The 26,141-nt window shown below is 36.3% G+C and overlaps 1 protein-coding gene across 1 annotated transcript in view; it reads left to right on the plus strand.

Moving 5' to 3' along the window:
• LOC121389747 (urea-proton symporter DUR3-like) overlaps positions 1-26,141 on the plus strand; it is a 95,435-nt gene that overhangs the window by 53,243 nt on the left and 16,051 nt on the right. Inside the window, exons 7-8 of the mRNA XM_041521396.1 lie at positions 14,940-15,097; positions 25,714-25,844. Coding sequence (XP_041377330.1) covers positions 14,940-15,097; positions 25,714-25,844 — 289 coding nt within the window. The remainder of the gene's footprint in view (positions 1-14,939; positions 15,098-25,713; positions 25,845-26,141) is intronic.

Genomic DNA, 26,141 nt, shown 5'->3' on the forward strand with positions numbered 1-26,141 from the left:
TTGGTATACTGCTACCACAGATATCTTTCTAACACCCATAGCCACTGTCCTTTCCCTTGCGTCCACCTGAAAATAATGGAATTAATTATAATAGCTTTTATTGATCACAATTACTCAACAATCTCATACAAGTACGTACGTTGATCCAAGATGTCATTATGTCCTTTTAGCTCCAAAATAAACCTTCACTGCAACACAAATGTTTAACGAGTGTCTGTATGATTGAACTCAAATCTGTACTAATGTTTGTGATTTCCCCCAGGAGATTCACCAGAGTGTTTTTAAAGTAAGTGTTAAAATCACTAATGTACTGTCTCTGACCTAAACTAAGTACATGTATTGTGTTAGCAACGCTATACAAAGCTTTCTTTTTAGCTTCGAAATTGATTTATTTTAATTATGTCGGAAATGAATATACTTGTATAACTGTTTTACCAGCCCATTGTTTAATTTTTGCTTAGCTCTTAGGTGTCTAGTATGGGAAGTGCAGTATTTCGTGTAGACAGGAGACACTTAGATGCGTCTGTCATCTGGATTCACTTATAATCAGTTCAAGTGCTTCGTCCTCTTACAACGTTCGAGGATATTTCTATTTCAAGAGAGGTTATTACCAGTGTTTTTCGGTATGGTCAATATCATATATTAGGAATAAAAATTGTATTATGCGAGCATAATACATTATTTTTATTCATAATATATGATATTGACGATACCGAAATACACGAGGGTAATAATCTCTTTATCATATAATATCAAGCTTAATACAACGTGTTTTTGTAAACTGTACAAGCAACTTTAATTCCAGTCCGCCATTACTAGATATTCAAATGACGTAAGAATATGTGGCGCGGTGTATTTTTGAATGGAAATGACGTCAAACTCCAATGACGTCATTTTGGATGTCCTTACATCAAAACAAACTAGGGCTTAACGTGTTTTTTGGTTTTCTGAACGCTGGACAGCTTTCAGTGTTAAATTGCCATTGAAATTTTTTATTCGATGACTGAATGCACACATCAATTATAGTGTCACACAAGTACGTTTGCTTAAATGTCAATAAACCTTGTGCCGTGACCTCGATTAATTTACATCTAATTTGGAAAGTAATCAAATTCTTTGATTGCACTGAAAATGTAAGATACTATATGATATATATATATATATATATATATATATATATATATATATATATATATATATATATATTAATTAATTCGGTAAATTGTCTGTTAATATATACCCAAAATGTTTACAAGACATTGATAATTTTAAAGGCATATTGTCACAGACCACTGACCTATTAAATGGCCTAACAAAGTATTACCTGAACAAAAATATATTTGATTTCCCCCTAAATGTACTTTATTCAAACATCTACGTAACCACCATACTTCACTTATTAATGATATTTTGTCAAACTAATTGAATTATGGCAATGGTCCATAATTCAAAAACTAAAATTGCCAAAAAATTGATATGGAGTTCACTCCATCATAGTTTAATTAAAGTGATGCGATAGCTAGATTTGGTTTTCCAAAATTAATGTAATTTTCATTTATTATCTATTTTTAGAGAAATAAGGTCCTTAAATCCGTGACAGTATGCCTTTAATACACACCAACTGTAATGGGATACAAAATGAATAATTTTAATGTAATTTAAATTAAACTGACTGAATATTCGCGTCGCGTTTAATCAGAAATTTAATCAGATACTATAGTTTGTTTTGCTTAAAGGGACATTCCTGAGTTTGCTACATTGTAAAATGTTTCCGACTAAAAAAATAGTTCTACGATTAAACTTACATATTAAATGTTTTCTTGTTTAGAATATCAGTGTCTGTATATTCAATGTGTTTCTGGTCGTGTTAATATGTATAAGAAGCCCAAACTGGATAATTTCGTACGTACAAAAAACAATATTTTAGAAAATAACATGAAATTTAACCTAGTACAAATATTAGAACGATCAGAAACACGTTTAATATACAGCCACTAAAATTATATGCAGAAAAAATATATTTGATATGTAATTACTATCATTACAAAGTCTCTGTTAGTCAATAACATCTTAAAAATTGCATAATCTCAGGAATGTCTCTTTAACGACACCACTGCAGCACATTGATTTATTAATCATCGGCTATGGAATGCCAAACATCTGGTAATTCTGACATACAGCTTTAGAGAGGAAACCCGCAACATTTTTCCATTAATATCCAGGGATCTTTTATTAGCATCATCCCACAGACAATATAGCACATACCACGGGCTTTCATATACCAGTCGTTGTGCATTGGCTGGAACGAGAAAAATCCCAATGGGCCACCGATGGGGATCGATCCTAGAACGACCGCGCATCAGGCGAGCTCTTTACCACTGCGCTGCGTTCCACCCCTAATGGGATATGTGTACACTGTTCAAAGAGTACTTTGATACTCACATCTATCGAGTGATATGTATTCTATTCCTGAGTGCAAATTCATCTACATCCTAAAAACCATTATCTTCAGATAGTAAATGTCATGCTAATATCCTTCATCAGTTGAATACAGAAGATCCTTTACTGCTAATGGGCAAACGTAGCGGGTATCTTCTGATGACTACGTGTTAGAAATTACCAGATGGTTGATATCTAGTAGCCGATAGCCAAAATGCATTTTGTGGTGTTGGAAACACCAGGATGACTAAAAACACTTCTGCTGTACGTAAATGAATAATCTAAACAATAAAATATAAGTAATGTTTGAGTTCAGTAATCATAAACGGCTCTAATAGTGAACATTATGTCTTAGTATTTAAAAACTAGGGTCTGTTCCTTTGAGTATCCTCTTCTTAAAAGAAGGCAAATGGATTTCTCAAAGATTATCAAAAATATGTATTTTTTAAAATTAATTGAAGAGACTGTCCTGGGCTTGTTGCCATTCTTAACATATTACCGACTAACAGAGACGTTTTAATGACTGAAATTGCTTATTAAATCAAATAAATTCTGCATACAGTATATCCCTAATATATTTTTGATAGAATGTTCCATTGATTCTCTTAAGTTGGCATCTGATTTTTAAAAAATGTGCGACGCCAAATTTATTTAACCTTCACTAAGTCAAAAAGGGTTAATTAAAGGGACATTCCCGAGTTTCCTGCATTGTAAGATGTTTCCGACTAATAACATATTTATACGATTAAACTTACATATTAAATATATTTTCTTGTTTAAAATATCAGTGTCTGTATATTCAATGTGTTTTTGGTCGTCTTAATATATGTAAGAAGCCTAAACTAGGTTTTGTCTTCAAATAATTTCGTACGTACAAAAAAAGAGAAGATATTTTAGGAAATAAAATGGAATTTAACCTAGTGCAAATATTAGAACGACCAGAAACACGTATTATAAACAACCACTAATATTTTATACAGAAAAAATATAATTGTAATTGCATTCGTTAAAAAGCCAGGATCGATCCCCGTCAGTGGACCCATTGGGCTATTTCTCGTTCCAGCCAGTGCTCCACAACTGGTGAAACAAAGGCCGTGGTATATACTATCCTGTCTGTGGGATGGTGCATATAAAAGATCCCTTGTTGCTAATCGAAAAGAGTAGCCCATGAAGTGGCGACAGCGGGTTTCCTCTCTCAATATCTGTGTGGTCCTAAACAATATGTCTGACGCCATATAACCGTAAATAAAATGTGTTGAGTGCTTCGTTAAATAAAATATTTCTTTCTTTCTTTCGTTAAAAAGTCTCTGTTAGTCAATAACATCTTAAAAATTGCAGCAAACTTAGGAATGTCCCTTTAAGGAATTTGTTATGCATGTTATTAAAGGGACATTCCTGAGTTTGCTGCATTGTAAGATGTTTCCGACTAATAAAATATTTATACGATTAAACTTACATATTAAATATATTTTCTTGTTTAGAATATCAGTGTGTGTATATTCAATGTGTTTCTAATCGTCTTAATATTTGTAAGAAGCCCAAACTGGATTTTGTCTTCTAATAATTTCGTACGTACGAAAAACCATATTTTAGGAAATAAAATGAAATTTACGCTAGTACAAATATTAGAACATTCAAAAACACGTTTAATATACAGCCACTGATACGTTATGCAGGAAAATATATTTGATATGTAATTACAATCGTTAAAAAGTCTCTGTTAGTCGATAACATCTTAACAATTGCAGCAAACTCAGGAATGTCCCTTTAATGCAACTTCTCCTGCCTCATACAAACCTATATTACTTTACTTTCTAAATTCCATCCGACACCAAAACGAGTATTTTGAAATAAGTCCATGAATGTATTTACCAATTATGCCTATTAGAAGACACTGTATACGCTACATGTTAAGCTTTCGGTTTCAATGATAGAGTTACATTTATATAGAAGTCATTACAAATTCGCATTAATACTGGCCGAAATCGATCTGTTTTTCTTTATTACCATAAATTACGTTCGTCTGGGATTGATTTTGTGATGTGGATGAGTTTCTTTCTGTCGGCAGTATTAGCTTGTTCAGGTGATATATTAAACCCTTCATTAAAAGTAGTAAAAAAAATATATGTTAAAAATAAAAAGCCATCAACTAGAGTTGCAAATCAGATAATAATTATATTGTGATCGATAATACATTTACATCAATCGATAATACATTTACATCAATCGATCAAGATTTGATTAATTTGAATACACTTTGTACTATTAAAGTGTAAGTTACATATTAAAATATTAATTATCACAGTGCTGGCAAATAACACTTGGAACAACTAAACCGTTATATGTGGTAATATGCAAATTCGAATGGACATTAAGCAAAATAGTGGTTGATTCAATGAATTTCTATCTAGTGTCTTGTCTATACGAGGACAACCATTCCCGTGGAAATCCTTTACTGAAGATTGCATCCCTCTTGCACCGCCATAAAGAGGACCGCCACTCTCAGACTAGTTTTCAAAATCAAAATTATAATCAGACAGAGCTCTTTGGAAAAAGTACCATCGTGTTGACATGCACTCATGAATCACTGTCATGACAGTGATGTTATCAAAACACTCTTTTTTTTTTGCTTTTAATTTGTTATATATATATATATATATATATATATATATATATATATATATATATGTGTGTGTGGTGTGTGTGTGTGTGTGTGTGTGTGTGTGTGTGTGTGTGTGTGTGTGGCAGTAATGATAGCAGCTGATATTACTTGGTTAACACTTTGAGCACGCTTCCAAACCGTCAACATTTCAACACTTCTACACCAGGCTACCCTTTACTGTTGTCTATGGACGGACTTCATGTGATGATGTTATTATAATCAAATCCAAGATCGCTGCAATTTTGGCGGGGGAAAACAAAAATGTTTTTTGCTGATCAGCTCAAGTCATTCTAACTCATCAAAAGCAATTGAAACTTCTTATAATGAAGTTTAATTCATCTTTATTACATATACTAATAATTTGGTCTGAATGTCTTAGGTAATTAGACCTGTAATGACGTAGGTTCGAATTCTGAAGATGTAAATGATCTTTCACACTGAGTGGTTTTGATTGTCGTGCACCAATTATAAAGTGCTAACAAGTTTTATTTGTTAGTCATCCATGGTCTTTCTTTGACAGTGAAAACTGGCACAAACTTACAGAAGTGTGTTTACTCTTTATTGATGTATATGGGTAAATTTGTAATAACGGCATCATGATCAAATCCAAGATGGTAGCCCTTTATGGCAGAGAGACAAAAGAAGGAAAAATATCATATTTTTACCAATTAGGTGACGCCATTCTAATTCATCATAACATTCAAAACTGCTTGAAATTAACTTTTATTTATCTCCATTACAGATCCTGTTAATAATTTAGTTTAAATTTCAGGAAGTAATTACACAGAAGGCTGGTTAAGGCTGTTGGAAATATTGGCATCACAGTATACCTTTGAAGGCATTTGCTATGGTTCCAATATGTTAACACTAACCGTGCCATCAATGTCTGGTACTTGTAAAATCGAACTGGCATCAGTCAGTACCTTACAGTTTTCATCCTCAAACAGCCAAGGAAATAATCATATACATCCAAACGATATCGTACAAACCTGTTAACTTGCTTAATGCAAGGAATTAAATATGTAGAGGTTTCATCCAACCGATATCGTACAAACCTGTTGACTTGCTTAATGCAAACGAATGAATCTGTAGTGGCTTCAGTTCTGGAAATTATCACTAAATGACAATTCAAACTGCAGCAACCATTACTGGAAAATAATTGGGTGCATAAAAAGGTTGAAAATACTTAACGTGAAAACAAATTATCCTCTTCAAGACTAAAAATCATGTACACTACATATGAATACGACATGTTCCCAAAATATTCATTTAAGAAATAAAATTGTATACTTTTATTTCCCACATTTTTACTATAAATACTCTCACAAATATCACCAATGACCGTGCTGGTAGTATTAAATGCGCCATTTAAAGTTAGATGCACTTCGAACTTTGACCGAGCTGGGTGTTATTTGATATAGTGCTACCGGTAAATATGAAAATGTCACACTAACATGTAACATTTAAACCAATTTATTTCACAACTGGATGGCAAGGTTTGAAAACAGTTGTACAGACGGGTGCACGGTGCTGTTTTCTCTAGAGAGAACCTACATCATATAATATGTATATTATGTAGGTATAATAGAAATTAACTTCATTTTACTTCATTCTGATTTTTTTTAAAAGGGACATTCCTGAGTTTCCTACATTGTAAGATGTTTCCGACTAATAAAATATTTCTACGATTAAACTTACATATTAGATATATTTTCTTGTTTAGAATATCAGTGTCTGTATATTTAATGTGTTTCTGGTCGTCTTAATATTTGTAAGAAGCCCAAACTGGATTTTGTGTTCAAATAATTTCGTACGTACTAAAAAATATAGCTTAGGAAATAAAATGAAACTTAACCTAGTACAAATATTAGAACGATCAGAAACACGTTTAATATACAGACACTAATATATTATGCAGAAAAATATATTTAAAAAGTCTCTGTTAGTCGATAACATCTTAAAAATTGCAGCAAACTCAGGAATGTCCCTTTAAGTATTAAAATCGATAATATCTCTTTAACGCTATAAGAGAAGACAAGACAAGACAAGCTTTATTCAGTGTTAAGATCGCTGGTTCAAAATACTTAAGTAATAAGCAATTAACTTGTCGCATGCGTGTCGTGTAATACAGGACATCATCACTTTGAATTCTTGTTACAGATACATTATATAAAAGCATTCATAAATTAAATAGCACTAGATCATTTGTAGATGACATCAGCTTCACAAAGCTAATCGATGGTGGTGTGGTATATATGAATGTTTATTAATAAAAGAAAGAAGACAAGTCTCGACGTTATAAGTAACATCACGTTAACATATTTTAACAGCACGTTCACATTCTTGGTTTATCGACTACCATTAATTTGAAATATGATATATCGCTGTTTTCGAACATATATATTTACAGTGAATATTGGAGGGAAATATTTACTTAAAGGGACATTCCTGTGTTTGCTGCATTGTAAGATGTTTCCGACTAATAAAATATTTCTACGATTAAACTTACATATTAAATATATCTTCTTGTTCCGAATATCAATGTCTGTAAATTCAATGTGTTTCTGGTCGTCTTAAAGGGACATTTCTGAGTTTGCTGCATTATAAAATGTTTCTGACTAATAAAATGTTTCTACGATTAAACTTACATATCAGTGTCTATATATTCAGTGAGTTTCTGGTCGTCTTAATATTTGTAAGAAGCCCAAACTGGAATTTGTGTTCAAATAATTTCGTACGTACGAAAAAATATAGTTTAGGAAATAAAATGAAAATTAACCTAGTACAAATATTAGAACGATCAGAAACACGTTTTAGGAAATTAAATTAAATTAAATTAAATTAAATTAAATTTACGCTAGTACAAATATTAAAACGATGAGAAACACGTTTAATATACAGCCTCTAATATGTTATGCAGGAAAATATATTTGATATGTAATTACAACTGTTAAAAAGTCTCTGTTAGTCGATAACAACTTAAACATTGCAGCAAACTCGGGAATGTACTTGTAAGAAGCCGAAAATAGATTTTGCTTTCAAATAATTTCGTACGTACGAAAAACATATATTTTAAGAAATAAAATGAAATTTAACCTAGTACAAACAGAACGATCAGAAACACGTTTAATATACAGCTACTAATATTTTATGCATAAAAATATATTTGATATGTAATTACAATCGTTAAGTAGTGTCTGTTAGTCGATAACGTCTTAAAACTTGCAACAAACTCAGGAATCTCCCTTTAATAAGTTAGCCAGACATAGTTTTGGTTCAAGAAAGTCATGGGGCAGTCCTGAGTTTGTTGCCATTGTTAAAGGGACATTCCTGAGTTTGCTGCATTGTAAGATGTTTTCGATTAATATAATATTTCTACGATTAAACTTACATATTAAATATATTTTTTTGTTTAAAATATCAGTGTCTGTATATTCAATGTGTTTCTGGGCGTCTTAATATTTGTAAGACGGCCAAATAAGAAATAAAATGAAATTTAACCTAGTACAAATATTAGAACGATCAGAAACACATTTAATATACAGCCACTAATATTTTATGCAGAAAAATATATTTGATATTTAATTACAATCGTTAAAAGTCTCTGCTAGTCGATAACATCTTAAAAATTGCAGCAAACTCGGGAATGTCCCTTTAAGATGTTGCAGACTACCAGAAACGTTTCAAGGACAACACATTTGAATTAAATACATTTTCTTGCATAAAATATCAGTGTCTGTATATTTAAATATGTTTCTGATCGCCCCAGTATTGTAGTAGCTGAAACTTCATTTCGTTTCCCAATATATATTTATTTTCGTACGTACGAATTTGTTGGGAGACCAAATCCAGTTTGGGTACATACAAATAATAGGACAATATACATGCATCTATATTCTAATGAAGAAACACTATTTGGTATGTAATTTTAGTCGTTAAAATATGTTATTAGTCGGAACATCTTACAATGGCAACAAACTCAGGACTGTCCCTTTAAAGTTGCCATCGTACCTCTGTATGTTATAGTAAAATACAAACACAACTACAGTTGTCATAAACTCATTTGTTTTCGATGGAGCCGAGGCTTTTAATGTTACAGTAAATAATAGCAAAGATATTCCATGTTTGCGTGGGAAAAGAAATACTGTAGTTGAGATATTTTAAATGGGTAATTAAATATATATATATATATATATATATATATATATATATATATATATATATATATATATATATATAATTGTGGTATATAGAATTGTGCAGTTGTTATATTAGCATTTGATCAAATGATAATACCATAAAATATATATTTAACCCCCCCCCCCAAAAAAAAAACAACCCCACTAACAATAAGTAAAGACAATTCTATATCTCTGTGTGTCTGTCTGTCTCTGCCTCTGTCTCTGTTTGTCTCTCTCTCTCTCTCTCTCTCTCTCTCTCTCTCTCTCTCTCTCTCTCTCTCTCTCTCTCTCTCTCTCTCTCTATATATATATATATATATATATATATATATATATATATATATACTGATGGAAAGAAATAAAGGATCACACAGATATCAACAAGAAATAATGACTGCATCATAAATCAATTGATATTGTCAGAAGTGGAATGGGAACATATAGGCAGCTCATTCAACACTACAGACATTCAATCCCACATTACAACTTGGTATGAAATACAGACATTACTATGCTAGTAGTGAATTAAATTTGGTCTACAATTTGATGTATCTCCTTATTTCTTTCCATCAGTATATATAATAAAATTAAAATTTTGCAATTTTTATGAAGGCCTATGGCCAAAACGTCAAAGAGGAGAGTTAACAATAAATGTTGTATTTTTACAATATACATAAAACCAAAAACGCGGTCTCACCGGAAGGAAATACTAGTACATACAGTACTTAGATTGTATCTGTCGTTCCCGGCTTCATCTATGAGCAATTTGACAAGTGTCTTATGTGACATGAGAGGCGGGATGTAGCCCAGTGGTAAAGCGCCGCTGATGCACGGTCGGTCACGGATCGATCCCCATCGGTGGGTCTATTAGCCTATTTTTCGATCCAGCCAATGTACCACAACTGGTATGTCAAAGGCCGTGGTATGTGCGATCCTGTCAGTGTGGTGGTGTATATAAAAGATCCTTTGCTACTAATGTAAAAATGTAACGGATTTCCTCTCTAAGACTGTCAGAACTACCAAACGTTTTACATCCAATTGCCGATGATTAATAAATCAATGTGGTCTAGTGGTGGCGTTTAACACATCAAACCTTCCTAATCTGCCTGCAAGAGGTCTGCCATTCCAGACTGGTTACATAAACCTAAACTGGTTACATAAACTTAAGGCCCAAAACACACCGGAGTTGGTCTGGGTCTGGCTCTAGGCCTGATGCGTATGGTACCAGTCGAACAAGAAACGCACTGGCTCGATTGTGAAGGCTACAATAATGGTGATTGGTGGACCAGCCAGAAGTTCTGATTTGCTGACACCAGTAGCTTGAAGAATAATTGAGCCAAATGCATTGAGGTCAAGGATGATTATGTAGAAAAGATTTCTACAAACATTTGGTCTGTCATCATTATCAGTACCTAGTTCTTCAAACCTTTTGATTGCTCCTCTTTTTTTGGCATCAGGAATTATTTATTATCGATGAGTCAAATAAGGTTGGTAGTACCTAATAGTGGTACCAAAGGTTATTTATACCATTGAACTAGGATGATAAACCAATGCTGAAAATGTTTGCTAGACATTCGAGATGAGTAGCTTTTTTCAATTCATAGGTGTTTGAAATTTTTGAAAACTGCAGATAATAAGCTAATGGAAAAACCTGGTACCAATCGGACTACTATTAAATCAGTGATGCTTCATAATGAAGACATGTTTTACTTAGCGTAGAGTTTTCGTAATCCGGCGTAAATAGCGGGGTATTTTAGATTTCCAGAACAGAATAGCCTTACGCCGACTCAGCCTGTCAGGATTTCCTGGAGCGCTTCGTTTCCCTTCCCTTTGGAAATCCCTGATCCGTCCTTGAAATGATTAGAACGAGATAGAGAGAGAGAGAGAGAGAGAGAGAGAGAGAGAGAGAGAGAGAGAGAGAGAGAGAGACGAGAGAGAGAGAGACAGAGAGAGAGATAGAGACAGAGAGAGACAGACAGAGAGAGAGAGAGAGAGAGAGAGAGATAGAGAGAGAGAGACACAGATACACAGAGACAGAGAGAGAGAGAGAGAGCTTTTTTTCGTGCGCATATACCACAAAGGTTTCGCACACGTCTGTCCCGGGCTTAACCTCTGACGTCGCCAGTGACCAAGTCCGGGCCAGGACGGAGGCGGGTAAGTGAGGTGGGCGGAATTTGGAATATAAATTTAGAAGTTAGGTCAACGACCTAAAGCCAAAATGAGGTGATTCATCCTACTCATGTCTGGACAAAAAATTAAAGTCCAAAAATAAAATAAGAATGGTCGGCCGAAAAGATTTTAAGGTTTTTTTGAGCAATTTAGACGGGCTGCCAAAATGAAGTGCGTTGGAATGTTTACCAAAAAAATAAACATAAAATTTTGAACCACGGCCAAAAAATTTAAAGTCTGACTAAGCCCCAAAAAGAGGATACCTGTCCTAGGAAAGGTTGGCGGCGAAACTCATGTCGTGGTGATAGGGTGATCGACTCGGTACTTTGGGAAAAAATAGACGAGGTCCACGTAGCAGTCCCGAAGCAGTGCTTGATATTCCTTAGGTAGGACCAGCTTGAAAACCCGGTGGATGATTGGACTTTCTATGGCTGCTTTCAAGAATCCTTGTCGATACACCTCGTTCCGCTCCGATGTTAGGAAGAAGGTGTTGAGCCGCCGGTTTTGCCTTCTTCTTGGAAGCAGGAGGGACCGCCCCTGGCAGTTGAGCCTCCGGGTTTGGTCCCCTCTGAGCTGTCTTGGGTCGCCTTCTCCGCCTACCGTTGGATCGCCGCTGACCATTGTCACCGTATATATGAGTGACAGTGGCCGCATTTCCATCATGTTGCACTCGGTACTTGAACAAGCGGCCAAGTACATTAATCGCAGCCCCCAGGGTGTGGGGTAGCAATCAAGAGGTTTTCACAGACCAACTTTATCGTGTGGAAGCTTGAGTAGGAATGGAATGCGTTAGAACCAGAGTACCAGGTTTTGCACTTACAGATTGTACCGGCCTCGGTGGCGTCGTGGTTAGATCATCGGTCTACAAGCTGGTAGGTACTGGGTTTGCATCCCAGTCGAAGCATGGGATTTTTAATCCAGATACCGACTCCAAACCCGGAGTGAGTGCTCCGCAAGGCTCAATGGGTAGGTGTAAACCACTTGCACCGACCAGTGGTCCATAACTGGTTCAACAAAGGCCATGGTTTGTACTATGTTGCCTGTGGGAAGCGCAACTAAAAGACACCTTGCTGCCTGCCGTAAAAGAGTAGCCTATGTGGCGACAGCGGGTTTCCTCTAAAAAACAGTGTCAGAATGACCATATGTTTGACGTCCAATAGCCGATGATAAGATAAAAAAAAAATCTATATGCTCTAGTGGTGTCGTTAAATAAAACAAACTTTTTTACAGGTTGTTTGTAGACACGTAGTGTTGTCTGAACACGAAAATGGGTCGAATATGTACCTAGCGAACTGGTTTATTGACATTTTCTCTGGACACGTATATCAATAGCCGAATGTTAAAGTGTAAAAAAAATATATACAAAATGTATATATATTTTAGTCTCAGCGGAGAGGTTCGTTCGAACCCCGACCACTACCCACAGTCAACGCCCATGGCTTGCATATAATGTTTCTTCACTTCTGCGTGTTGCACGGCAGTTAGACTTTCTGATTGAAGTTATTAATATATTTTATGGGTTGTTTTCTAACTAAAACTTGCCACCAAAAGCTAACCGTGATTCCACGGACAATCTAAAATGTCGTAGATCTATAGACTCCCAGGTGAAAGGCCGTTAGTTATGTTCATTAATCTTGACTCGAATTGTTTTAAAGGGACCATCTTACGTTTGCTGCCATTACGAAATGTTTATGACATACCGAGTCTTTTTGATGAAGAAAATTACGTATCTTAAAGACACTTTATTGTTTAGAATATCAGTCTTTTTATAAACAAGGTGTTTGTTGTAGACCTGGGCCCTATTTCACAAAACATCGTAAGTTACGTCTGCTACTAGCAGTTACACCGGCCGTGCGTTTACACGTGTTTGGCATCAATTTCACGCAGAAACTTACATCATTACGGAAGCTGGAGTATTTTAAAGACAAAAGAAAATGAAATATGGGCTCTTCTAACTATATTTGTTGAACTATAATAGTAATAAGAATCGTAGATTTACGTTTACGTTCAAAACGTAACTTACGATGTTTAGTGAAATAGGCTCCAGGTCTTGTGCTTATAAAACTTTTAGAGTCTGCACTCAAGACTACTAGTAAAGTTTGTTTGTTTTATTTAACGACGTCACTAGAGCACATTGATTTTTTTATCTTATCATCGGCTATTGGACGTCAAAGATTTGGTCATAGGTGTTTGAAAGTTTTGAAAACTGCAGATAATAAGCTAATGGGAAAACCTGGTACCAATCGGACTGCTGTTAAATCAGTGATGCTTCATAATGATGACATAATGAAAAAAAAAAGAGTAAAGTTTGTTTTATTTATCGACGCCACTAGAGCACATTGTTTTTTTATCTTATCATCGGCTATTGGACGTCACACATATGGTCATTCTGACACTGTTTTTGTTAGAGGAAACCCGCTGTCGTCACATAGGCTACTCTTTTACGACAGGCAGCAAGGGATCTTTTATTTGCGCTTCCCACAGGCAGGATAGCACAAACCATGGCCTTTGTTGAACCAGTTATGGATCACTGGTCGGTGCAAGTGGTTTACACCTACCCACTGAGCCTTGCGGAGCACTCACTCAGGGTTTGGAGTCGGTATCTGGATTAAAAATCCCATGCCTCGACTGGGATCCGAACCCAGTACCTACCAGCTTGTAGACCGATGGCCTACCACGACGCCACCGGGGCCGGTAAAGGCTCTAATAGAGTCTGAGACACCAATGTCATGAGAATGCAATACAAATTGTATGCGTGTTACGTCATTTGAGATTGAGTCTGGACTCTAAAAGTTTTATAAACACGGGCCCTGGTCTGTTTTACCTTCCAGTAATTTAGTCCGTACGAAGTGAAACGAAAACGGACTGCTACAAACAGTTGCACACGGCCGCAAACACATTGGATACACAAACACCGTGTCACTGGTATTTTAAACAAAAAATCTCTTTAATGTTTCGTATCTCGTAAACATTTCACAATGACAACAAACTCAGGATAGTCCCTTTAAAACAGCTCTTGTTAAGATTCATGAATGTATTTAACGGCCTTCCACGAGGTACGTATTTTATAGATCCACGTCACAGTCACCGTATTTATGTTCTGCTGCTCCAATCTGACATTCTGAAGGAAGAATTTAATATCAATCCGATTTTAGTTTGTCCTTGGATATATGGCCTTGGGATCTCTCTCTCTCTCTCTCTCTCTCTCTCTCTCTCTCTCTCTCTCTCTCTGTGTGTGTGTGTGTGTGTGTGTGTGTGTGTGTGTGTGTGTGTGTGTGTATGTGTGTTCGTGTGTTTGTGTTTACGTCGATATAACAAAAATGAGCTTCCATAACTTTTTATATTACTATTTTTTCAAGTCAATATTAGCGTTTTGAAGGGAATTATATTTGATTTTTTAACAATTGAATTTTCTTTAGAACACCACATAAATTTTGCAACAAAGCACAAAGTTGGCCTAATTGTTTGATTGTTTTCGTTTTGTGTAGGGCTTGTTCCGCCGGTGGTAGCACAGCGACTGTTGGGCAAGCAGGGTTCGTTTCTTATTTTGGTGATGGTGTTGATGGCGGTCACGTCGACGGGGTCATCTGAAATCATGGCCGTCTCATCCATCCTCGTCTACGACGTCTACGGCATTTATCTCAAGGTACTGTTTCCCTGTGACAGAAACACGCGTGTCTCGCTTACTGTGTTAACGTTACTGTGACAGAAACACGCGTGTCTCGCTTACTGTGTTAACGTTACTGTGGCGGAAACACGCGTGTCTCGCTTATTGTCTTAACGTTACTGTGACGGAAACACGTGTGTCTCGCTTACTGTGTTAAAGTCATTGTGACGGAAACACGTGTGTCTCGCTTACTGTGTTAAAGTCATTGTGATGGAAACAAGTGTCTCGCTTACTGTGTTAACGTTACTGTGACGGAAACACGTGTGTCTCGCTTACTGTGTTAAAGTCATTGTGACGGAAATACGTGTGTCTCGCTTACTGTGTTAACGTTACTGTGGCGGAAACACGTGTGTCTCGCTTATTGTCTTAACGTTACTGTGACGGAAACACGTGTGTCTCGCTTACTGTGTTAAAGTCATTGTGACGGAAACACGTGTGTCTCGCTTACTGTGTTAACGTTACTGTGACGGAAACACGTGTGTCTCGCTTATTGTGTTAACGTTACTGTGACGGAAACACGTGTGTCTCGCTTACTGTGTTAAAGTCATTGTGACGGAAACACGTGTGTCTCGCTTACTGTGTTAACGTTACTGTGACGGAAACACGTGTGTCTCGCTTACTGTGTTAACGTTACTGTGACGGAAACACGTGTGACTCGCTTACTGTGTTAAAGCCGCACACCCTAGTTCGATCCAGCGAAAATAAATTATAATTTGTTTAATCTACAAACCTGTAACACACTTAGATCACGTTTTTATCAAAATGGAGTGAAAAAGCAGGTTTTATATCGATAAATACCATGGGAATCCCCATGTCCCAATTGCTTGAAATAATTTTGAAAGTTAGTATTTTGATGTCACCGGTAGATGTCGCTCGAAGCACAACAATGCCTACGTCACGACAAATTTCACAGACTTGGGGTGCGTTTCTTTCACCTCTCCTGGACATGTTCCAACTGTTCTGTCCTGGTTGTATCCCCTCTCCAGATATCGTAAGACTTAGCAAAATTATTGGTTTTAAGGGTTTGTAATGTTTTGTATTGAGACACTTACTTGTCTGAACTTTATTGTTACTGAAAATGTTCACGAACTGTGAAGAAAAATCTCACAAATGAAAAACAACAAATCGAATGTTGATTGCGCGAACCGTGCACGAGAAAACAAACCGAACCAAAATGATAACGGTCACGTGGTATACCAACGTCTGTGACATTCAAATGGAAATATCCCCTCTAAAAATAGATTAGACCTTGTCTGTTCAACGGTTTTTTCTCAAACGTGCGTGCGTTTTTAAGAAATACAAAAAATGTATTTTGTGGTATTACAAACACCAGCATTACCAGGATTACCAAAAAACACCTCAGGTGAATGGAAATGTATATTCTAAATAATAAACGGTAAGTAAAGTGCAATTTTATTTGTGAAAAAAAAATGGGTTTAATAGCGAAAAACAACTAGCCGTAACTAGGGTGTGTCCCTTTAAAGTCACCGTGGAACCCACTAACACCGTCCGCCTCTTCCGCTATACATCCAAGTCCCAAAACATCAATGCACAATATTACAAAATAACATGGGCAAAATCCAGCCAGATGGCTTACCATTGAAAAATACAAATCGTTTTAATTCTTCCTCAATTACTAGAAGTGAATATGAGAACCACAACATATATCACAGTTAGGAACTATTGTGGACCGTGATCAGTGATGAGACCTATTAGTCCATGGGCCAGATACCGAAACCCTCCCCCCCCCCCCCCCCCCCCCCGGATTTTTGGAGACAGTATTTTTAGATACCTCATTATATATGAATTTAATATCTGCTTGTCTGCAGCAAAAATGTTGGTGGATTAAAAAAATATCGCCATTTGAATGGGGGTACCGTTGCACATTTTGTGTTCCAAAAACACTATATTGAAAAATTAAATATAGTGATAAATTTGTCATCCATATAAATTTTTACAGATATAAGGCCAAAATGAATGATATTCATCCTATACTAGATGTTAATAGTAACAAACCAAATAACAATGCAATATGTGGTATGAATAATGATATACTCATCGGCAAAAGTTAAGCAATGCCTGAAATGCACTATTTTCTATATTTACACATATTTTGGGCTGCTTGAACCTTTTACTATTAAAAATTGCATTGTATTTAATATATTGAGGCAGCATTATTCAAATATGGTTCAGTATATCTGCCTATACTATACTCAATAAAATTAATTATGGTCCAATAGATATTTTAGCATTTTCCTTTAAATATGGGGGAAAATACAACTTCTTCTGTTGAAAGTTGTCAGCATTGTGGTATGTTCTTAAACTTAATGACTTAAATAACAATTCTGAGGGAACACAATGACAAAAAACATTCTGAACAAATGTGTAACAAATACTTGCCTAATGCTCATTTCAATATTTTTCATAAGTATGTGAAATATCCAGTGTTTTTTGTGTGTATAACCAGTAAAAGTTTACTGAAACAATGTATAGAAGCCATATATATGACCAAAACATGCTAAAATAATACGATAGTAACAAAGAATTATATTATAATATAAGAAAGTTTACTAGCGCTTAATTAATTTTGTTGAGTATACATGTATGTGCATCAATATTATGAATATGTCCCTCTTTACTAAACACCAGTGTTAAAAATTTAAAGCATCAGTTCTGTGTACCTACCATAATTTCTTTTGCATTACATGTACCAGTCATCTATTTCACAGAAGTTCATCTTATACTAGTCTGTGTTTGTAATATTTTTAGATTTGCCTTTATATTTACATTGTGCTTAACTTATGCTCAAGTGTATATAATTAGTTTCTACATCAAATATGTCTAGGAAAGTTTTGACTTCCTTTCATATTCCTTTGTATTTTCATGCACTTAAAATATGCCTGTCATGTTCACAATTTCTGGTATTCTCTACTCTGGTTCCTCCATCAGTATGTCCATCAGCTCTCATGGTATCATATCACTATTTCATCTCTAGTGTGCCTTCTAAAATTTCTCAGCCATATGACAGTTTGGTTGGGGAATAGCCTGGTATGCCCGATACCAAATGACAGCTTGGCAATTTGTTCTCTTTATGTGCATTCTTAGAGCATTCTCAGTGAATACATACATGTAGAGTGGAGAAGGCTGATTTATACTCTACTGTAGTTCAGTATTATCATCCTTGGTTTGGCAACAAACATTTCCAGATATACTACTCAAAAGAATTTAAGGGTCAAAAATGTATAACCAAATAAGTTTCAGAGTGTATTAGATTGATGATGTAAACTACACCAAAAATTTAATTTATTGTTCCATATTTACAAAAAGCCACAAATAAACGTCACTGTATACAAGAAAGTCACATGACATGCTGTCAAAGTTGAAGGTTGTCAAACATGGATTTTACACATTAGAACATTCGTTTAATAGTGTGTGAATCCACCCCTGGCGCGAATACACTCGACACATCATTGCCTCATGCTGTTGATCAGACGTCTGAAGAACTCTTGGGGAATGGCCTGCCATTCAGCCATAAAAAGTTGACCCAGATCATGAAGGTTGGCCGGAGGGGCATGGTTATCCCGAACTCTCCTGCCTAATTCGTCCCAGGCATGCTCTATTGGGGCCAAGTCAGGCGAATATGCTGGCCAATCCATCCTGGCGATACCTTGTTGTCTGAGAAAGTCCGTTACCACCCTGGCGCGGTGGGGTCTGGCATTGTCATCCTGCAGAACTGCCCCGCCGCCAATCTGCTGAAGGCCTGGGAGAACCAACGGCCGGATAATCTCATTCAGATAGCGGATTCCATTCAGATTGCCATCCACCACATAGAGGGGGATCCTGTGGTAGATAGAGATGCCACCCCACACCATGACGCTGCCACCACCGAACCGGTGACGTTGTCTAACGTTAACGTCAGCGAAGCGTTCCCCAGGACGTCTGTAGACACGAACCCGACCGTCGTTGAACTGGAGACTAAACCTGGACTCATCAGTGAACATCACTCGACCCCACTGAACACGTTGCCACCGCAGATGAAGTGTGCACCAGTGACGTCTGGCCGTTCTGTGACGTGGTAGGAGTGGTGGTCGAACAGCCTGGCGACGGCAGCGTAGATTATTGGCTCTCAGACGATTGCGTATGGTTTGATCAGACACTCGAGTTCCAGTCGCAGTCCGCAGATTGTCACGTAATCGGCGTGCAGTGGTTGTGCGTTGACGTAGAGCCATATTGGTGATGTAGCGGTCCTCTCTATTTGTAGTGCTTCGGGGTCTTCCCGAACGTGGACGATTTCGAACAGAATTCGTTGCTTGGTACCGTTGCCACAGTCGGCCAACGACACTCTGACTGACACCAAGTCTCAGAGCAACATTTCTTTGCGTATTGCCATCCTGAAGCCAAGCAATAGCCCTTCCTCGATCTTCGATAGTCAGTTGACGTCGTACCATTGTCGAATTTGGAGTGTGCACCTACACGAACGCAAGCTCCAATTATACGGAAATTCAGCATTGGGAACATGGAATACACATGCAAAGCGTGCAAATGAAGCGCTTTGTGAAAAAGCAAGTTATGGGCACTTAGCAGACCTTTCGCTTTCGCCCTAATTTACGTGCAAATGTAAGCATGTTTTCGCCATTAGAACTAGTCGACAGTGTCAATGACAGTGGATTTTAATTCATTTATGGGTTGCTTAGACCCACTTTCGTCAAAATGGAACAATACCATGCCTGACATTATGGTCTAGCTAATATAATTGACATTCAGAAAATAATGTCGAAAATATCGTCTGACCCTTAAATTCTTTTGAGTAGTATATTTCTCAAGTCATGATGTTTTTGTATGTTATTCGCACCTGCACTCCCATAGAGAAGGTATATGAAATGATCTGCTTCTTAAATATATGAACATCAATTTTTGCTGAACTTCCATGAGCTAACAACATTTCAAGGAAGTGTTGGCGTTGCTTGAGAATATTCAAAACATCCAGTTTTCCATTCTGCATAAAAGCACTGTTGGTATCATAGCCAGTAATGGCAAGCACAGCTGGAATTGCTAGTTGGTGTCTTCCCTGTATCCTTAATGATGCTGTGCACATCTATAAGATGCCTCTTGTTGCCAAATTGAGTGTATACAAATGTCCGTATCTGGGATGGTGAACTAGCAGCAATGTACAGACATTGAAGTATAATCTTTGTTTCTGCATCTTCTTGTGCACTTTACAACACCATCAGACATGGTTTGCGTTTGAAACATGTACTTTGTCTCACAAATAGAACCCTCTTCCCAAGAAGCTGAGGGCAGAGTTTTCTTTTTTTCATTTAAATGGTCTTCCAGTCTCTTAAGAATTTTGTAGACATTCCTTAGATCAAGTGTGGCTTGGAAGAACCCCTTTCACATGAGAAATTTAGTGCCAAACCATAAATGCTGTTATTATGCTACTGTCACGGGGATTCTATAATACCCGTAACTGAATGAAACACGATTGTCCAAATATCTCTCCTAACTGTATATCTATTAGATCTCTCTGTAACGGGCGGTTATACCCTAATGTGGCTCGTCTAGGTATGATCAGAGATAAGATCTTATATAAAGTATATATTATTATAGCACGTTTAGTTCACTAGAAAACACAACAAAAACACAATACACTTTGGAATCTGTATTAACCTACGCTGACAAATGTACTGCCGCAGTAGTTAATTAACAACAACAAATAATAACAACCCAGAACTGATCACTTAATTAGTTAATCTCTAGGTGTATAGTTTACACAATATGCTAATCACTTCACCGTGACACAACACCCACACGTGTGATAATTGGGAAACGCTTCCAGGAGAACTTAATTAATAAAGGAATTACAACTCTATTCCTAACTGGTTAATTTTTAATTAACCCTTACTACTCGTTCAGTAACGTGTGATAATTGTGAAACGCTTCCAGGAGAACTTAATTAATAAAGGAATTACAACTCTATTCCTAACTGGTTAATTTTTAATTAACCCTTACTACTCATTCAATAACGTGTGATAATTGAGAAACGCTTCCAGGGGAACTTAACTAATAAAGGAATTACAACTCTATTCCTAACTGGTTAATTTTTAATTAACCCTTAACTACTCATTCAGTAACCTTGTAATACAGAATTAATACTGGTACCTATCACAATAAAGACAATAACCTACAGTTTACCTAGGTCCTCTAGGATGACTGGATAAGCTTTATATATTTATTTAGACAGCGAGCCTACAGTTTACTGCGTCAGATGACCGGCAGCACGTCTAAATAATATTGGTATAATACAGTATTAAAATATTTAAAGTCACATCAATCACATCAAGGTTATACAACAGAGCAGAAATGATATTTACCAAGTCCAAACGGACTAACGTTCCCTGGAGCCTTCCAATATGTTTCTCCCCGATATCTCTAAAATCCTAGCTATTTATTCAAAACTCTCAGAGACAGCGAATATCGCCTGGGGGTACAAGGCGGTACCTCACGTATCATGTGGATTTTCCACAGCCACCACGCCGGCATATCTTTCTCTGATCGTCAGACTGGCTGTCGCCATTCGCCAAAATCACGGTTGTAAAAACCACACTCGCAGAGGTATTACATAACTACTGGCCACATGGCCTCCACAGCTGGACTAAGTGCATATTGGAATGCACGGTCGCGCGAAGGTATTACGTAACAAATTGCCCATCTGGGCTAAGTGCATTTGGAACTGCACACGGCCTTCTAAAACAATTAATAATGCCACAGGCGAAAAGAAATTAAGAGCATGTACCATCACAGCTACTGTGGATTAGTTGTAAACCTTCCATCCAGTAGATATTCCCTGAAAATATGCTGTACCAATAGAGCAGATTGGAAGAGAGCACATTGCCATGGTCTCATATGGCATTAGTCATATCACAAAGTCCAGGGTATTCCTCAACCACATAGAAATGGCTGAAAAATGTCCAAAGAAATACTGAAGCTGAATTGGATGGTTTGTGATCTGATAACAAGAGCTGTTGACATACTGAGGGAGGAACAAGAGCAAAGGCCCAGAGGACAAAATAAGAAATTACAGATATTGTGAACATAAGAGACATTATATTTGAGTCAGATGATAAGTCTGAAATAGGAAAGAAAGTCAAGTATTAGATATGCCTGATGACTATATCTGATGTCAATTATATAAACCTAAGTATAAATTAAGCACAATTTAAATACAAATATGTTTTTAAAAATAGTACAAGCTTCTGTGAGATAGATGAATTGTAAATGTTTTAACACACATGCCGAGGAAAGGTACTTATGATTGGTTGGTACTAAGAACAGAGGGACATCTTCATAAATTTGTGAACATAGCATATAAACTCCATATACTTAACCATATTTGAATAATGAAGCCTCAATATGTTATAGAAAAAAGCCAGGTCAATTTGTTTTTTTAATAATAAAAGCTTCAGGCAATCCTAAGTATGTGTATACATAGAAATTAATACATTTCTGGCATTGCATACTAGTAACTTATTTTGAGAAGTATATAATTATTTATACCTCATATTATATTGTTTTGTAATTGTTATTAACATCTACTTAATAGAATAAAAGGAAGGATGTAGAAATAGAAAATTGTAAACTTCACATATATCATATTTGGGTCACATAAAATGATTGAGAATGGGGAATGAAAGTTAGATTTTTATAGTGCTAGATATTTGTCTGATGACAATATTCTATGTAGATATCAATTATATACACCAAAACATAAGCATAATATAAATAGAACTGCAATTCTAAAATATTACAAAAAGCAACAAAATACCTAGCTATTGTAAGATGAACTGTTGTGAGACAGATACATTGTATATGTAATGCAGACTTGCCTAGAATGGTATGTAAATTCACTTTTTATGTTTGTAAGGCTTGTGTGTAATATAAAAATATTCAAAATATCCATGTAAATGGTTTAGACAGCATGTACTGCACCATATTTAAGTAATGCTGCCTTCAGATATTAAATACAATACAATAATAAAAGGATCAGAATGTTTTAGGTACGTATGTATATATACACATGTACATAGAGAATTACGTATATCGGGAACTGTGTAACTTTTGCTGGTGAGTATACCCCCGGTACTATATCCATACCACATATATTGCATTGCTTTGTGGTTTGTTGTTATGAACATGTAATTTAGAATGAATAGCATTCATAATTTGGTCTTAAACCTGTTCAAAATATGTCTGGATGTTAACTTGAACATTGCCATGCAGTTTTTTCATATACTATGTTGGTAATACTCAGGACATTTCAAATTCATTGACTCACTATGCTTAGTCAGATGCCAAAAATGTATTATTTTTTGGTGGAATACATTCACCAGTAACCCAGCTTTAAAGTAAAAGCAGTGATATAGTCCAGAATTATTTTCAAATATTTTTTTAAATTATGTGGAACATTCACCTTGATCAGAAATTTGCCCTGTTAAAAATAAATAGGGTGCCTACATTCAAACATGCCCTACAGGCACACCCACCAACAGATTGCCTGCAGACAAGCTGATTTGAATATGTCTATGGATAGGCTTCAAAGATATACTCATCTTGAAAAATCCCTGGGGGGGGGGGGGAGGAGGGGGTTATAGTGGGCCCGCGGTCTATATAAATCACTGTGACAGAAACACGTGTGTCTCGCTTACTATGTTAAAATCTCTATGACGGAAACACGTATGTCTAGCTTACTATGTTAGAATCTCTATAACGGAATATGAGAACCACAACATGTATCACAGTTAGAAACTATTGTGGACGTGATCTATAAATCACTGTGACAGAAACACGTGTGTCTCGCTTACTGTGTTAAAATCTCTATGACGGAAACACGTATGTCTAGCTTACTAAGTTAAAATCTCTATGACGGAAACACGTATGTCTAGCTTACTATGTTAAAATCTCTATGACGGAAACATGCGTGTCTTACTAGAAGTGAATATGAGAACCACAACATGTATCACAGTTAGAAACTATTGTGGACGTGATTAGTGATGAGACCTATAAATCACTGTGACAGAAACACGTGTGTCTAGCTTACTATGTTAAAATCTCTATGACGGAAACACGTATGTCTAGCTTACTATGTTAGAATCTCTATGACGGAAACACGCGTGTTTTACTAGAAGTGAATATGACAACCACAACATGTATCACAGTTAGAAACTATTGTGGACGTGATTAGTGATGAGACCTATAAATCACTGTGACAGAAACACGTATGTCTAGCTTACTATGTTAAAATCTCTATGACGGAAACACGTGTGTCTAGCTTACTATGTTAAAATCTCTATGACGGAAACACGTATGTCTAGCTTACTATGTTAAAATCTCTATGACGGAAACATGCGTGTCTTACTAGAAGTGAATATGAGAACCACAACATGTATCACAGTTAGAAACTATTGTGGACGTGATTAGTGATGAGACCTATAAATCACTGTGACAGAAACACGTATGTCTAGCTTACTATGTTAAAATCTCTATGACGGAAACACGCGTGTCTAGCTTACTATGTTAAAATCTCTATGACGGAAACATGCGTGTCTTACTAGAAGTGAATATGAGAACCACAACATGTATCACAGTTAGAAACTATTGTGGACCGTGATCAGTGATGAGACCTATAAATCACTGTGACAGAAAAACATGTGTCTCGCTTACTATGTTAAAATCTCTATGACGGAAACACGTATGTCTAGCTTACTATGTTAGAATCTCTATGACGGAAACACGCGTTTACTTATGTTAGAATCTCTATGACGGAAACACGCGTTTACTTATGTTAAAGTCTCTGTGACGGAAACACGCGTGTCTCACTTACTATGTTAAAATCTCTGTGACGGAATCACGCGTGTCTCGCTCACTACGTATGTTAAAATCTCTGTGGCGGAAACACGTATATCTAGCTTGCTGCTAAAAGTGGAGAGAGGGCGAGGTTGTGTGTGTGTGTGTGTGAAAGGGGGGGGGGGGGGGGCTAGAGTACCTTAACTTCGAAGTGCCCGAAACCATAGAGGTATATGGGCACGTTAAAAACGTATCTAAGTCTAAGTTAACTTCGCACGCATGTATAAAAACTAAACATTTAAAACATTTATGTTGTGTTCATTTTGTTTGTTTCTGTCTTTTTATCAGATATAAACAAAGTAAAAGCAAGTATTTATATATATTTTTAAAAAAGCATCTATTCAGAAAGTACCTACTTTGTCATCAGTTAAGAACTCCAACAGTATTGTCACAGTCAAATACCGATAGGCTGAACAGACGCCTGTGCAGGAATTTATGCAAGGATGGGTCTAGGCTGAGGCGAGCGAAGTTTATACGGCGGGGGGGGGGGGGGGGGGGGGGGGAGTGTTCTAGTCATTCTCTCCCGGAAAATATATTGAAAAAAAAAAAAACCTTTGCAAGAGCAGGTGGATTCTCGACCCCTCCCCTCCCCTCCCCATCATCCCTGGAAGGACTTTATGTACTGAACATAAAACATCAAATCCTTTAATAATTAATTCAGGAATCTTCATCTTTTTTTTTTTTTTACCTTTTAGCCCTATAGAAGTACGACTGACGCAAACAGCTGCATTCTCTGTGGAAAGGGGCGTGGCCGTTTGGCTAATGCGCGTGACAAATGCGCTTGTCACAGTATGACAGTCTGCTCGTTGTGTTTCCAGGATGACAGGTCAGTGAAGAACATTTAAAAATTTCCATCAATCCACTACAATCAAACTTAATCCAATCTACAATTTGTTTTTGTTTTTTTATATTCCCTTATCTTCTTTTTTTTAAAAGTAAAACATCAAATGTTTTTCTTGCAATTCAATTTTATTTATCAGGCAATCAATATAAGTTAAAAAAAATTGGTCAGCCATCAAAAGGCATAATGTGATATAATTTGTTACATAATAAGATGTCTTTGTTTTGCTTCATATTAAATATGTGTTATTTATACTGTAAAACACACATTGATCAAAGATAT

The sequence above is a fragment of the Gigantopelta aegis genome, chromosome 15 (genome assembly GCF_016097555.1).
Source record: "Gigantopelta aegis isolate Gae_Host chromosome 15, Gae_host_genome, whole genome shotgun sequence".
Classification (NCBI taxonomy): Eukaryota; Metazoa; Mollusca; class Gastropoda; order Neomphalida; family Peltospiridae; genus Gigantopelta; species Gigantopelta aegis.